Source organism: Podarcis erhardii (assembly GCF_964252035.2).
Source record: "Podarcis erhardii genome assembly, chromosome: 4".
Classification (NCBI taxonomy): Eukaryota; Metazoa; Chordata; class Lepidosauria; order Squamata; family Lacertidae; genus Podarcis; species Podarcis erhardii.
This window is the reverse complement of record NC_138508.1, coordinates 3,799,265-3,814,558: the sequence shown is the minus strand read 5'-3', so window position 1 is coordinate 3,814,558 and position 15,294 is coordinate 3,799,265. Positions and strand designations below refer to the sequence as shown.

Genomic DNA, 15,294 nt, shown 5'->3' with positions numbered 1-15,294 from the left:
GCATTCCTATGGGAAACCGTGCTTCGCAAGACAAAAAACTCGCAAGACGAAAAAACTTGCGGAACGAATTAATTTCGTCTTGCGAGGCACCACTGTACATTTTGGAGATGAAAATATACTTTTGAAGGAGATCCCAGTGAGATTGCTGGAAAAAAAGCAGTTACAAATTCCTGGCTGATGCACTGAGAAACAATAAAGTAACTTACAGATGGGAATTACTGGAGAGGGGTTTCATTTTCATATACAGTGGTACCTCGAATTACAAATGCTTAAGGTTACAAACTCTGCTAACCTGAAAGAGTTACCTTGAGTTGAGAACTTGGCCCCAGGATGAGAATGGAAATTGTTTGACGGCAGCGCGGCAGCAGCAAGAGGCCCCATTAGCGAAAGCAAGCCTTTAGTTGAGAACAGTTTCAATACTGGAATATAATTTATCTAAAACCCAGGGAAGTATGAGGAGATGGTATCTTAATATATGATTTTTAAATGAAAATGAAAAACATTTCCATATATAACCCAAGAAACACAAATATATTTTAAAAATAACTCCAAATCTTCAACATCAAGACTGATGGAATGGGAAGGATATAAAACTTACATCAGAGGGAATATTATATCCTTCTCGGCCAACAAGGCCAAGCTACAAAGATTAAAAGAAAATAATCTAAAAATTTCTTTAAAAACACTATGGGGTGATATGGCAAAAAACTCATCTAAGGTTACATATGAAAGAATACAACAACAAACATTAGAACTGAATAATATACTAGCTCAAACAATTTTCAGACTACTAAGTCTAAGACAAATATATTGGGAACAGGGAGAAAGACTGACAAAAATTCTAGCTAATCGTCTAAAACAAAAGAAAGCGAACCAAATAATACCTTTAAACAGAAATGAAAATAACATTGCAGCGACCTCATCAATTGATATCAATAATGAATTTTTTTAATTCTACAAAAAATTATATGAAGGGCCAGAAAATATATCAGAGGATGAGGTGGAGAATTTCTTTCAAGATATTAAAATACCAACTATTGAAGAATATCAAAAAGATATGCTATCAGCACCCCTAAATATATCAGATATTGAGAATGTAATAGAAACAATGGGGAATGGGAAATCACCTGGACCAGACAGTTTTCCTATAGAATGGTATAAAATATTCAAAATCTACTAGTCCCCAGACTTCTAGAAGTCTATGAGGAAATAGCTCAGAAAGGTATATCTGCTGCAACATTCAATGAAGCTTTAATAAATAATTATTTATTAATGAATGAAGCTTTAATAAATAATTATACCAAAACTTAACAAAGACCCTACTAAATGTGCAAATTATAGACCAATATCATTAATGAATGTTGATGCAAAGATTTTGAATGCCATATTGGCTGCAAAATTACAAAAAGTTATTCAAAACTTGATTCCTAATAATCAAACAGGTTTTATAAAAACAAGCTACAGATAATATCAGATTAACAATAGATTTGATAAATTTAAACAGAGATTAAGAGGAGTTTATGATATTGCTATTAGATGCAGAAAAGGCTTTTGACAGACTATATAAAGAATTCATAGGGTTTGTTTTACGTAAATTTTGTTTCCCTATAGAATACTGTAATTGGATTAAAATGATTTATAAAAACCCGTCCCGGATTGTTACAAATGGAAGAATTTTGAATTTGATTAGTTTAAATTGAGGAATGAGACAAGGATGTCCTCTTTTCTCCGTTATTATTTAATCTCTGCCTGGACCCATTAACAAGAGCAATAATTCAGGATGAACATATCAAGGGTGTAAAGCACAACAAAGATAATTACAAAATTGTATTATTTGTGGACGATATCCTTTTATTTATTACAAAACCAGAAGATAGAATTCTGAAAATTATGGAGAAAATAAAAACCTTTGGCAGAATATCGGGATATTCCATAAATTGGACAAGATCAGATTTTACTGATAGGGCCAAGGGCTACATTGTATAGAAACCATCAGTTTCGGATGTGCAAAGACTTTATTAAATACTTGGGTATAATGATTTCATTAGATATAGATCAAATTGTAAAATTAAATTTGAATAAAATTATAAATGAAATTTCTTTTGATATTGAAAGGTGGGGACCTCTAAATCTCTCACTTTGGGAAAAGGTTAAAAGTCCTCAAAAGTGCCCTGTCCGCTTATCCATCTCTTCATATTCCATCAACTTTCAACTTAATTTGCCACTCCCTCTTCATTGGAATTTGGTTTCCTTTCCAGTTTTGTGCTAACAATATTCTCGCTGCTGTGGTGTAAGTAACTTCTTCAGAACTTGGGGATCTCATCCTCAAGGATTCCTAAGAGAAAAGCTTATGGCTTTTTAGGAAATGTTAATTTAAACATATTTTTTAACTCATTGTAAATTGTATCCCAGATTTCTCTTTTTTTTTTTACACTCCAGGCACGATACATTGTCCCAACTGTTATGTTACATTTCCAACACAAATATGAATTATTTTTATACATCATTGCCATTTTATTAGGTGTTACATACCAGCATTAAAGATTTTCATATAATTTTCTTTGAGGGTATAGCATGCTGTGAATTTGAGATCTTCCTTCCATGCTGAAAGTATACAGGATGAAAGCATGGCTTTCTCAAAAACAAGGAAAGCCAGGGAAATCTCGCTTCCCCTTTTTTTGGATGGAGTTACAAACTTTGTTGATCAGGGGACTGCTGTGGAAATAGTGTATCTTGATTTCAGTAAGGTTTTTGAGAAAGTCCCCCGTGATATTTATGTGAGAAAGCTGGTAAAATGAGGCTGAATGAGGTAACTGTTAGGTGGATTTGACTGACCGAACCCAAAGAGGACTCCTCCATGGTTCCTCCTCATCCTGGGGAAAAGTGACAAGAGGGGTACTGCAGGGTTCTGTCCTGGGCCCGTTGTTGTTCAACGTCTTTATAAATGACTTGGATGAAGGACTTGAGGGGATGCTCATCCCATTTGCAGACGACACCAAACGGGGAGCGGAGGCCAATGTGGCAGAAGGCAGAATCCGATCAAGGGCAGGAATAGTACCACTTTATTCTGCCTTGGTCAGGCCCCACCTAGAATACTGTGTTCAGTTCTGGGCTCCACAATTTAAGTATATTAAATTTTGTTTGCCAGGGGAAATCAAGAAGGTGGGGGAACATAATCCATATTCCTTTTATAATACTTGGCCAATGTTGATTAAATACATGAATTGTTAAGACTGTTGCAAGAATCCACCCAGCACTAATGGCAAAATGTGCCATGATCTTTTAGAATAATCAAATGAAACTTTAACACATGGCAGGATGAAAGTCTTCAATTTCACCAGGACAAGTTATTTGTTGTTTACTGTTGTGGTCATTGCTTTCTTTAAAATTATCTTTTGTGCTGTGAAAATAAAAGCAATACAGTGGTATCTCTGGTTGCGCACGGGTTCTGTTCCGGAGCTCTGGTCGGATCCCGAGGTCTCCTCAACCGGAGGTGCCTGTTTTGCGCATGTGCTTATGCGTAGAGTGCTTATGCGCATATGCGCGGGATGAAACCCAGAAAGACACTCCTGGGTTTGCCGCGTGCGTATCCCAAAGGATAGGTAACAAGGGGAGCATAAGTAGAGGTACCAGTGTATTATTATTATTTTTATAAGAAAGGTGGGGAAATCATGCCATTCATCTGCTTGCATGTGTTCAGTGTTATTTGGAGACTGTAACTCCCAGTAATTTACCATCACAGTGGTACCCTAAGTTACAAACGCCTCAGGTTACAAACGCTTCGGTTACAAACTCTGCTAACCTGGAAGAGTTACTTTGAGTTGAGCACTTTGTCCCAGGATGAGAATGGAAATCGTGTGCTGGCGGTGCAGCAGCAGCAAGAGGCCCGATTAGCGAAAGCACGTCTCTGGTTAAGAACAGTCTCAGGTTAAGAACAGACCTCCGGAATGAATTAAGTTTGTAACCAGAGGTACCACTGTATGTGTTTCTGTGTGATCAGCACACATGATTGCAGGTGAGACGAAATAAAACTCTTCCTAGGAAATTCCCTTTGACTGGTGCTGTATTGTTTCAAATGTGACTTCATTTACAGGTGAGAACAAATCATATTTATTGCTGACAAATCATACCATTGTCAGCTCATTAATCTCCACCCCAACAAACCCTGTGTTGAACATGAGCAGCTGCTTTCTTCCCATTTCTTAGGTGAAAAGAACTGATAATGAAAGGGAAGAAGGGAGATAGACCCTTTCCCTCAACCTTCGGGGATGGGGGGGGGGCTTCATTTCACCCCTTAGTCCTGCTCCTGAAAGCTTGGCAGATGTGGAGTATTTGCTCACACTCTGCCATGACTTAAAAATGAATCTTACAATACAAAACAAAACAAAACAAAAAGGTATTGCAGTGCTACTGTTACGGCTAAAATCTGGGTGCGGGGCTACACTGCCACCCAGCTCGTCGGAGTAAGTGTCCGCGGGTCCCTGCGGAAGAAAATGAGCTCAGCCGGACAGGAGCAAAATGCGGAGATCCAAGGTTTATTGCGCAACAGGTTCAAGATGAGATTGCACAGCGAGAAAGGGGTGACATGAGTTTTTGAAACTCCCTCCATGTCCCAGAATACAGTGCAAAACATGTCATGAATACATTAAAGAGAGGTTTGGTTACACGGATTACATCATGAATATATTAAAGGGAGGTTGGGTTACACAGATTAACATGGAGGAGGGAGGGGGGAATATGCAGAGTCGGAGATATGCATAGATAAACACTTCCTGAGAAGACAATGGTCCCAAATATGCATAGTCTGCCACCTGACATTGCCTGGAGGAAAGGCTGATCAGAGCGATTTGACAGGATTAGTTTCTATGAATTTTATAGATTTTAGTCCCTTTTGACATTGACGATTGGGAATGAATGGATATATTGTAGCGAAGAAGAAGGTAAAGAAGACATGCCCCCCCCCTTCCGTATCACTAAAAAGGCTCAAGAAAGCAATTCCTCTAGTAGCTGGCATCTTAGCGAGCCCAGTGCCTCTCTGCCAACTGTCTCACTCCCAGCTAACTAATCTGGAAAGCTCTCTTGTCATCTCTGCAAGGAATTCAGTGTCCCTTGAATTAGCAATTCAGCATTTCTGGAAAGGGAAATGATACACTTTTGTATATTAGCATAACAAGCATGCATAAGAATTATTAGACAGAAAAAGCATGCATAGGAAAGTATTACTCATTTAAGCTGAGAATGGGATTTATTTATTTTGAACTTTGCTTGGTTCCTCCTTGGCAGCCAGCGCCATTATTTCAGCAGGGCTCGAACTCAGGACCCGCTGCCTTGAGGGACACCTAAGAGCAGCTGGGCAGGGGAAAGGTCTCCCTGGGGAGGTGGGGGACTCTCCTTCCTGGGAGGTTTCTCAGCAGAGATCGGAGGGCCATCTGCCCTGGATGCTGGAGCTGAGATTCCTGCATTGCTGGGGGTTGGACTAGATGACCCTGGGATCCCCTCCTCTCTCTCCACTCCGGAATTCCAGGAGGAGCTTCCTTGCCTCCTGCAAAGCCCTTTTCCCTGCAGGCTCTTCCTCTGGTTTCTGGCCAAGGGAGGGAGATGCTCAGAGTCCAGCCAAGAGCCTCACCCCCAAAAGGATATCTGGGCATGGGCGGAGCCGGGGGGGGGCAACTGGCCCCCTGAATGAATAACAAATAATAAGAACATGAGGTTCTGCCAAGCGAGAGAGGGCTGAGCTGGAGGGACTCGGCTTGGCAAGGGTTAAAGGGAACAGAGCTGCCTTCCTAGAGAGGCCAGGAAGCAAGGGGGGGCAGGTCCTCCAGAGCCAAGGCCCCTCCCTCCCAGTCCATTCCTGCAAGGAAGGGGGGGGGTGTTACTTTGTGTCTCTGCTGCAAGGGCCGAATCGCAGCCCCCTCCTGGGATCTGGTGAGTCTCCTCTCTCTCCCCCCAGAGGGTGCAGTGGGGAGACGGGGGGGGGGTCCCAGGGCTGCAGCAGGGGAGGGGGCCTGGGGGGCCAGATCTGCTCCTGCAGGGGGGGGGACCCCAAGTCAGGGAGGAGGAGAGGGTCCTGCCAGGGAGGGGCCAGGGCTGCCACGCTCTCCTTCCTGCAGATCAGAGGATCCCAAACTCATTTGGCCCTCCTCCCCCCCCCTTCAGAACAAAATCTCCCTTCTTTACACAAAGGAATCCCTTAACTCTGTGTGACATCGCTCAGCCTCATTGCACAACAGAGGAAACATCTGCAAATGGTTTTCCAAAGCTGGACGAGGAGGTGGACTAGCCCCCCCCCTCAAAAAAAAAGGTGGGAGAGGAAGGCCAGGAATAAATAAAGAGAGGGATCCCAGCCCATAGTCTGGCTGCTGCATTGGGGACCAGTTTCCAAGTCATCTCCTAGGGCAGCCCCCCACGGAGGCCCCTGCAGCAATCCCCTCGCACCCAGAGCAGGGCATCCCAGGACCACATCCTCTCTCTCCCAAAGGGATTGTTGCTGGAAAACCAGCCGAGCCAGAAATGGGCGCTGCTACTCACTGAGCCTCCAGGGACCTTGGCATCAATGGCTTTGTGTGTGTTAAGCTATCTAACTGAATAATAATACTAAATTACACTCCTAAATTTCAAGGGAGATGTCTTTGGCCCCGCCCACTTGGCCCTCAGGGGGTTGGCCAGAAACATACCTGGCCCTGAGAGCGAAGAAAAAGGGACCCCACCCAGGAGTCTGCCTTGAGAGTGGCAGAGAGTCCAAGTGCAAGAAAAGGAGACAGAAGCAGGGGAGTGGGGGTGGGGGGAGAGCAACTCCTGAGGACCCCCGGGTGAGGACCCCCACTAGAGCCAAGCATCCATTTTTCAGAAAATACAAATGACTCCCTTGTCAGTCAGTTCTGACTTCATGCATTGACTGGAAGGCAGGAGCAACCAGGCTGATTCATCTCCCAGAAATCCCTTCACTTCCCTCCACATTTTGCATTGCAATCTTCCTTCTAGGAGAGCTAGAGGCTGCTTCTTCCTCCTCCTCCTCCTCCTCCTCCTCCTCCTCCTCGTTCTTCTCCTTTTTAAAAAGGCCCTTTCCCCCTGACCTAGGGGGTGAGGCCCAGACTCACCCTGCCCTACTGTGTTAAATATGTATTCTGTAGTTGACCTCCTTTGTAAGGTTTTATTTTGATATCTTTAAGAGAATATTTGTTTTCTGCTATGTTGCTTTGACTATGGACTATATAATTGAGTTTCTTCCAATGGTTTTATTTCTATTCTATTGATTTTGTGGGATGTGAATCTGCAGTCAAGTACAACATTCCTGCAGTGGACACATTAGCGGAAGTTTTCTACCACTCAGGAGAAGACTTCCTGTTTCCTCCTGAGCTGGGACAGACTTCCACTCCATGTGACTTGAAGAGGGTGCAGTCTGTTGTACTAGCATGGAGGAGCACACGGCCTCCATATTCTGATCAGTGTGTCTTCTCCATTTTGTATGTTGCTATGTGTTTGGAGAAGTGACTCCTTAGTCGCAGTCATTTGGGACTAACTTCTTTATGGAATAGTTCTAGTTGTTATGAAACCTTCAGGGATATGTCTGTGAAGGTGAATGAATCTGTGAGTAAACTACTTTTATATTAATGTGAATCAGATTATTGTGCTTATTAATTTAAGAGGGTTTGGAAGGGATTTTACCAGGAAGGAATTTTTAATAGTAAGACTCAGATGAGTCAGCAACAAGCTGATTGCTGCTTAATCTAAAAAAGGGGGATGTATGTGTTGGAATTCTGCCTCGGTCAGAGGTGTGTGCCTATCTGTCTAGGCACCAGCTGAATTCCTTTGACCTCCCTCCGGCGACTCCCGGCAGGAAAAACACACGAGGTCCGTTCCGGCGATTTTCCTCAGGCTGTGAGAAACACACACCAACTGCTTCTCCTCCTTCTCCTCCTCCCTGCATATCCCCAGGGAGGGGAATCAGACACAGACAGAAATGTATCTACATTCTTTTATTCCTGTCTTTAGCAGTCATACAGTGAAAGATGTCTGCTCTCTTCAACCAACAGAGAGAAACTCCAAACTCCACCCATGTACATCCTGTACAGGTCATATGACACACACTGAGCTCACATCCTGTGCTCAATAAGGAGAATGGACTGCCCCTTTGTTTCCATGGCAGCAGTCACAAACATCCTGTTTGGCTTTGCAGCCACAAGCAGCTGACTGAGCTGCTAGAGCCTTTGCTTGCTGCAGCATTGCTGCTTTATGGTAACAGTATGGAACTCTGCTAGAATATGGAACTTGCTAGTGCATGTTAGGAAGCATATCATTCAATAATATATCTTCTTCTAACTCCCCAATTATCCCCACAGATCTAATATGCTGTAAACCGCTTTGAGATTTCTCTTTAAAATATAAAGTGTTATAGAAATTTAAATAAATAAAATAGCTCATGGTTTGGGCTGTGGTGCAGTCCAGCCCTGGTTCCCTCCAAGATTCATCCATGCTTGCTCAGGGATCCTTTTTCTTCTCCTGATATTAGACAGCTTTCGTAACTGAAGAATGTATTTGCTTTGTAGGATTTCTAACGCCTCTCCTTAAGAAAGACAGAACTTGGCAGAAGACCAAAGGGTTCCTTCCGATCTCTCAGAGACTTCCTGAGAGCACAGATGGATCATCGAGATTCAGCTGGCCCTGGAGCAGGAAGAGGCCATGCCATCCAAACTGGGAGCAGTGGGGGATTCTGGGAAAACTCTGTGCAGAAGATCCATGGTGAGGTGGACACCCTCCGCTCAGAGGTGCAGAGCCAGCAGTTGAGGCAGTTCTGCTGCCAGGAGGCCAAAGGACCTCGAGAGGTTTGCAGCCGACTCTACCACCTTTGCCACCAGTGGCTGAAGCCAGAAAGGCACACGAAGGCTGAGATGCTGGACCTGGTGATCTTGGAGCAGTTCCTGGCTGTCCTTCCCCCGGAGATGGAGAGCTGGGTGAGGGACTGTGGAGCGGAGACCAGTTCCCAGGCGGTGGCCCTGGCCGAAGGTTTCCTCCTGAGTCAGGCAGAGGAGAGAAAGCAGGTGAGAGAGACTTTCCTCTGGATACTCCCAAGGGGCTCCAAACAGGACAGAAAACATCCCATCATGCTCTACTGATGGCTCATTTTTTTTTCTGGGAAGGCATCCATGGAATGAGTTCTGACATCCTTAAAGCTCTTGGCCCTGACATTCATTTTTTATTCTTTATTTTATATATATATTTTTTTATTAGTTTTCCAATATAAAACTATACAAAACAAAACATCCAATTTATCACCAACATCTTTTTTTAAAAAGATATTTTATTAAAGTTTTTCAAAATATAACAGGAAAAGTGAAAAATAAAAAGAAACATACAAAATAAAAACAGTTAAAAACACATTTATTTTCATAACATATCTTCCATACGCTTATTTCCCCAGACCTCCTCATACCTCCCTTTTGTGTATTCCAGTTCAATTTGTTAGTTCAGCAAATCCATTAAACCTTTACCCATTTGTGAAACCTTATTATTTTCATATCTCTTAAAGCATTACAGCAGGAAACCACTTATTTTCTATCCAACATCCTTCTAACATTCATTAATTTTACAATATTTCTGTAGATAGTCTTTAAATTTCTTCCAGTCTCCTTTCACCGACTCTTCTCCCTAGTCTTGAATTCGGCCAGTCATTTCCGCCAATTCCATGTAGTCAATCACCTTTGTCTGCCATTCTTCCAGCGTGGATAAATCTTGTGTCTTCCAATATTTTGCAATGAGTATTCTTGCTGCTGTTGTAGCGTACATAAAAAAGTTCTATCTTTCTTTGGCACCAATTGGCCGACTATGCCCAGGAGAAAGGCCTCTGGTTTCTTCAGAAAGGTATATTTAAATACCTTTTTCAATTCGTTATATATCATTTCCCAGAAAGCCTTAATCCTAGGGCACGTCCACCAAAGGTGAAAGAATGTACCCTCAGTTTCTTTACATTTCCAACATTTATTATCGGGCAAATGGTAGATTTTTGCAAGCTTGACTGGTGTTATGTATCACCTGTATATCATTTTCATAATATTCTCTCTTAAGGCATTACATGCCGTAAATTTCATACCTGTGGTCCACAACTGTTCCCAGTCAGCAAACATAATGTTATGTCCAACATCCTGTGCCCATTTAATCATAACTGATTTCACCGTTTCATCCTGAGTATTCCATTTCAACAGCAAGTTATACATTTTTGACAAATTCTTAGTTTTGGGTTCTAACAGTTCTGTTTCTAATTTTGACTTTTCCACCTGGAAGCCAATTTTCTTATCCAAATTATATGCCTCCATTATCTGATAGTAATGAAGCCAATCTCTCACTTCGTTTTTTAATTTTTCAAAACTCTGCAGTTTCAATTTGTCTCCTTCTTGTTCCAAAAGTTTCACCTCAGATCGTATAAATCTTTCGCCTTTTTTTTTTAACTTCCATCAACATGTCTGATAATTCTCCGTCTTGATCACTTCTTGCACATTTCTTAATTTAATATTGCACTACAATAATATCTTAATTTACCTTATTTTTTAAACAATATTTCTACCATACATTCTCACAGAGCTTCCTGAAAGGTTACAAATGTGATCTGGCCATCACATATAGTTTTCATATAATCTGTAAATTTAATCCAGTCTTCAGTGAATCTCTGGTCTCGTCGGTTCCGGATCCTTCCTGTTAATTTATCAAGTTCTGCGTATTCCATTAATTTCATTCTCCATTTTTCAATCATAGGTAATTCTTCTTGTTTCCATTTTTGGGCCATTAGTATTCTTGCTGCCGTTACTGCGGATAAAAATAACTTCCATTCTTTCTTATTAATTTCATTTCCTATTATTCCTAATAGAAATGCTTCTGGTTTCTTAACAAATGTATATTTCAACATCTTTGGTAACTCATTATATATCCTTTCCCAAAAGCATTTCACTTTTTTACACTCCCACCACATATGGTAAAATGTTCCTTCTTTTTCTTTACACTTCCAACATTTATTACTTACTTTATAATTTTTTGCTGATTTTACTGGTGTTACATACCATCTATATATCATTTTCATCACATTTTCCTTTTTTTAATAATTTTTTTTATTAAAGTTTCAAAAGTTTTTTATAACAACAAAGACAAAACAGAACAATACAATAAAAATGACAAACAAAAAGTATAAAAAACAACTATAATTTCAACCCTTATTTTCTTATAACTTACTTCCCCGACTTCCTCTTACCTCCCCTTTCTGTATTCCAATTTCTAAATTACTCTTCAGCAAATCCTTCCCTTATTTTTCACTTAATTTTAACCTTTCTTTTTCTTTTTAACTTATCCATTACCGCTTATAACCACATATTTTCTAATCCAGCGTCATTCTAACATTCATTAATTTTGCAGTATTTCTTTAAATAGTCCTTAAATTTTTTACAATCTTCTTCCGCTGTTTCTCTTCCCTGGTTTCGGATTCTGCTCGTCATCTCTGCCAATCCCATGTAGTCCATCACCTTCATCTGCCATTCTTCCAAGGTGGGTAGGTCTTGTGTCTTCCACTACTTTGTGATGAGTATTCTTGCTGCTGTTGTAGCATACATAAAGAATGTTCTATCCTTCTTTGGCACCACTTCGCCGACAATACCCAAAAGAAAGGCCTCTGGCTTCTTCAGGAAGGTATATTTAAATACCTTTTTCAATTCATTATAAATTATTTCCCAGAATGCCTTAATCTTTGGGCACGTCCACCAGAGGTGAAAGAATGTACCTTCATTTTCTTTACATTTCCAACATTTATTATCAGGCAGGTTATAATTTTTTGCAAGCTAGACTGGAGTCATGTACCACCTATAAATCATTTTCATAATATTTTCTCTTAGGCCATTACATGCCGTAAATTTCATCCCGGTGGTCCACAACTTTTCCCAGTCAGCAAACATAATGTTATGACCAATATCCTGTGCCCACTTAATCATTGCTGATTTAACCGTTTCATCTTGTGTATTCCATTTCAACAGCAAATTATACATTTTTGACAGATTTTTAGTACTGGATTCTAACAATTCAGTCTCCAATTTTGATTTTTCCACCTGGAAGCCAATTTTCCTGTCCATCTTAAAAACCTCCATTATTTGATAGTAATGAAGCCAATCTCTCACTTTTCCTTTTAGTTTCTCAAAACTCTGCAATTTCAATCTGTCCCCTTCTTGTTCCAAAATTTCCCAATATCTCGGCCATTTAGGCTCCATATTAAGCTTTTTAACAGCTTTTGCCTCCATTGGCGACAACCACCTTGGAGTTTTATTTGCCAACAAATCTTTGTATCTAGTCCAGACATTATATAATGCTTTTCTGACAATATGATTTTTAAAGCCTTTATGAGCTTTAACCTTGTCATACTACAAATATGCATGCCACCCAAAAGTGTTGTTAAAACCTTCTAAATCCAAAATGTCTGTGTTCTCAAGAAGTAGCCAGTCCTTCAACCAGCAGAAAGCTGCTGATTCATAATACAGTTTAAAGTCTGGCAGGGCAAATCCCCCCCTTTCCTTTGCATCAGTTAAAATCTTAAATTTAATTCTGGGTTTCCTGCCCTGCCAGACAAATTTCGAAATGTCTTTCTGCCACTTCTTGAAACAGTCCATCTTGTCCACTATTTGCAATGTTTGAAACAGAAACAACATTCTAGGCAATACATTCATCTTTATAACCGCTTTTCTACCAAACAGGGAAAGCTTCAGATTTGACCAAATTTCTAAGTCTTTTTTCACTTCTGTCCAAGATTTCTCATAATTGTCTTTAAATAAGTTCACATTTTTGCTGTCATATTTATCCCCAAATACTTCACTTTCTTAACCACAGTTAATCCTGTCACATTCTGAAACCTCTCTTTTTCAAAGGATGTTAAGTTTTTCTCCAATACCTTAGTCTTTAATTTATTTAATTTAAATCCTGCCACTTGACCAAACTCTTGAATTAATTCTAAAACCCTCTTCGTACTAGATTCAGGCTCTTGTAGTGTAAGTACCAAGTCATCTGCAAATGCTCTCAATTTGTACTGTTTGGCTCCAACCTGCACTCCTTTAACCAACTGGTCCCTTCTGATCATGTTCTGCAAAACCTCCAGGACTGATATAAAAAGTAATGGAGAGATTGGGCATCCCTGACGTGTCCCTTTTTCTATCTTAAATTCTTCCGTAACCACATTATTTACAATCAACTTTGCTTTTTGTTCAGAGTATATTGCACCTATACCATTTTCAAACCCTTGGCCTACCCCCATCCCCCGGAGGTTCTTCATCATGAAACTCCAAGAAATATTGTCAAAGGCTTTCTCAGCAACCACAAATATCAGAACTTCTTTAGTATTTATATTCACTTCCAACTTTTCCAAAATATCAATTATGTTCCTTACATTGTCTGACAAATGTCTTCTCGGGAGAAAGCCCGCTTGATCTCTATGAATCTCCTCCATCAATACTATTTTCAATCTCTTTGCTAAAATGTCAGCAAAAATTTTGTAATCCACATTTAAAAGCGAAATGGGGCGGTAGTTTTTAAGTTGAGTCTTCTCAGTCTCTGTCTTTGGTATGAGTGTAATATAAGCCTCTTTCCACGTATCTGGTGCCCTTTTCCCCTCCAAAATTTCATTACAAACTTCCTTCAAAGGTTGTAATAACCAATCCTTCAAAACCTTTTAGTATCTGGAAGTCAGTCCATCCGGTCCTGGAGATTTGCCCAATGCCATGTTTTGAATGGCACCTTCTATTTCTTGTTCTGTTATTTCCTGGTTTAAGACTCTTTTGCTTTCCTGTGATATCTTTTTCAATCCATTGCTGGACTTCCGGTTAGCGCCATCGCTTAATGGCGGATTTCCCTCAGAGCTCCCGAGGGAGATCTGCTCCGCGGGTTCGGGTCCTGCAGCCACGGCGAAGCGGGGACCCTAAAAAATCACAGGCGCGAAGCCTGTGAACCGGAGACTCGGTGGGCACCTTTGCGCCCCCCCAAAACTGTGAAGGAGCCTTTTTAAAGGCTACGGAACAGCAGCAGGTGAGTGGCGCAGTGCTGAGAGTCGTTTTACCCAGCCTGCGGAGTGAAGCCGCGTCGCCATTAGCGGAGAGTGCTGATTTCTTCCTGAGAATTGGAGCTAAAAGAAACTACTATTCGTGAGTAGGATAAAGGCTTAAAGATTAATTGGAAGTTAAATTTAAAGAATCTTGGCACCGAGATGGAAAAGGATTAAAAAGGAAGTCTGCCTTTCCGCTCTGCAGTAAGATCAAAGCAAAGGACTGTTAAGATGTAACTTTTGAAGACTTTGTTGTTGGATAAGCAATCCACCGTTAAAGAGATCAGGACCTCTCCTCCACAGGCAGGAGTGGGGGGGAAGAAAGTGTACATTAAATGCCTGCATTTACAGAAAGAAATTAAAGTTTATACCGCTGTATTTCAACTCTGGGAACGGACTGCCGGAGAAGAGAAGCCGGCTGCAGACTGTCAATACGTTAAGGTAAAAAAGTATCTGGAAAATTAACTCTGAGCCTGGAAGGATACATTGTCCCTGGAAAATATTTTGACTTTGTTCCAGTCAGAAGGTTTTTGAAGGATATTAACATTGTGGCTCCTTAAGAAACTTTTAAGAGACTTGGGGACTGCTTTCTATGTCAGAATGTCTTTATGCTAAAAATTGCAAAGAGAATTTAGATATTTCGCCCTCTAGAGGAGATTTGGATGGTTTCAGCAACAATTGGATTATAGCCTGCTGAGTTACTGTGAAACAAGTTTATGAGTGTGGGAATGACCTTGACTGTAAGATAGTGTTATGGCAGATGACAAAGAGAAAGGAGAATTACAGGAAAAAATCCTGAGATCCGGCAGACAATATAAGACTGATATTTTGAAACAAAGAAGGGATTCTACATCCGGAGCCACTGGAACAGCTGCTGTCCCACAGATAAAAGCAAGAGCTATGTCTTCTGAAGATGCGCTTGCGAAAGCACTTGGGAAAATTAATGACTCTTTGGAACAGCTAACAAAGCAAGGCGCAGAGACCAGTAAACAAGTTGCCGAAATCAATAAGAAAGTAGCTGAGATCTCAGGAAAAATTGATTTAAACACTAAAAGTATAATTGAACTTGGAAATAAGGTGAATTCTAACACAGAGTCAATTGGAAAATTGCTTGAGGAATCATCCACCACTCGAAAGATAGCCGAGGAGGCCAAAGAAATTGCAGCTGCTGCTGACGAAAGGTTCCCACCGGTATTCAGGAAATTGGAGGATCATGATCTGACATTGTCTATGATTGA

The 15,294-nt window shown here is 40.8% G+C and overlaps 2 protein-coding genes across 2 annotated transcripts in view; both read left to right on the top strand.

The window, feature by feature from the left end:
* Window positions 1-5,868: 5,868 nt before the first annotated feature.
* LOC309340606 (zinc finger and SCAN domain-containing protein 12-like) overlaps window positions 5,869-15,294 on the top strand; it is a gene marked incomplete at its 3' end in the record, with an annotated part of 85,473 nt that continues 76,047 nt past the window's right edge. Inside the window, exon 1 of the mRNA XM_081859491.1 lies at window positions 5,869-5,925. The remainder of the gene's footprint in view (window positions 5,926-15,294) is intronic.
* LOC309340985 (uncharacterized protein) overlaps window positions 8,565-15,294 on the top strand; it is a 129,957-nt gene continuing 123,227 nt past the window's right edge. The window contains exon 1 of the mRNA XM_081860347.1: window positions 8,565-9,038. Within this exon, the coding sequence (XP_081716473.1) occupies window positions 8,637-9,038 (402 nt within the window). The 5' untranslated portion in view covers window positions 8,565-8,636. The remainder of the gene's footprint in view (window positions 9,039-15,294) is intronic.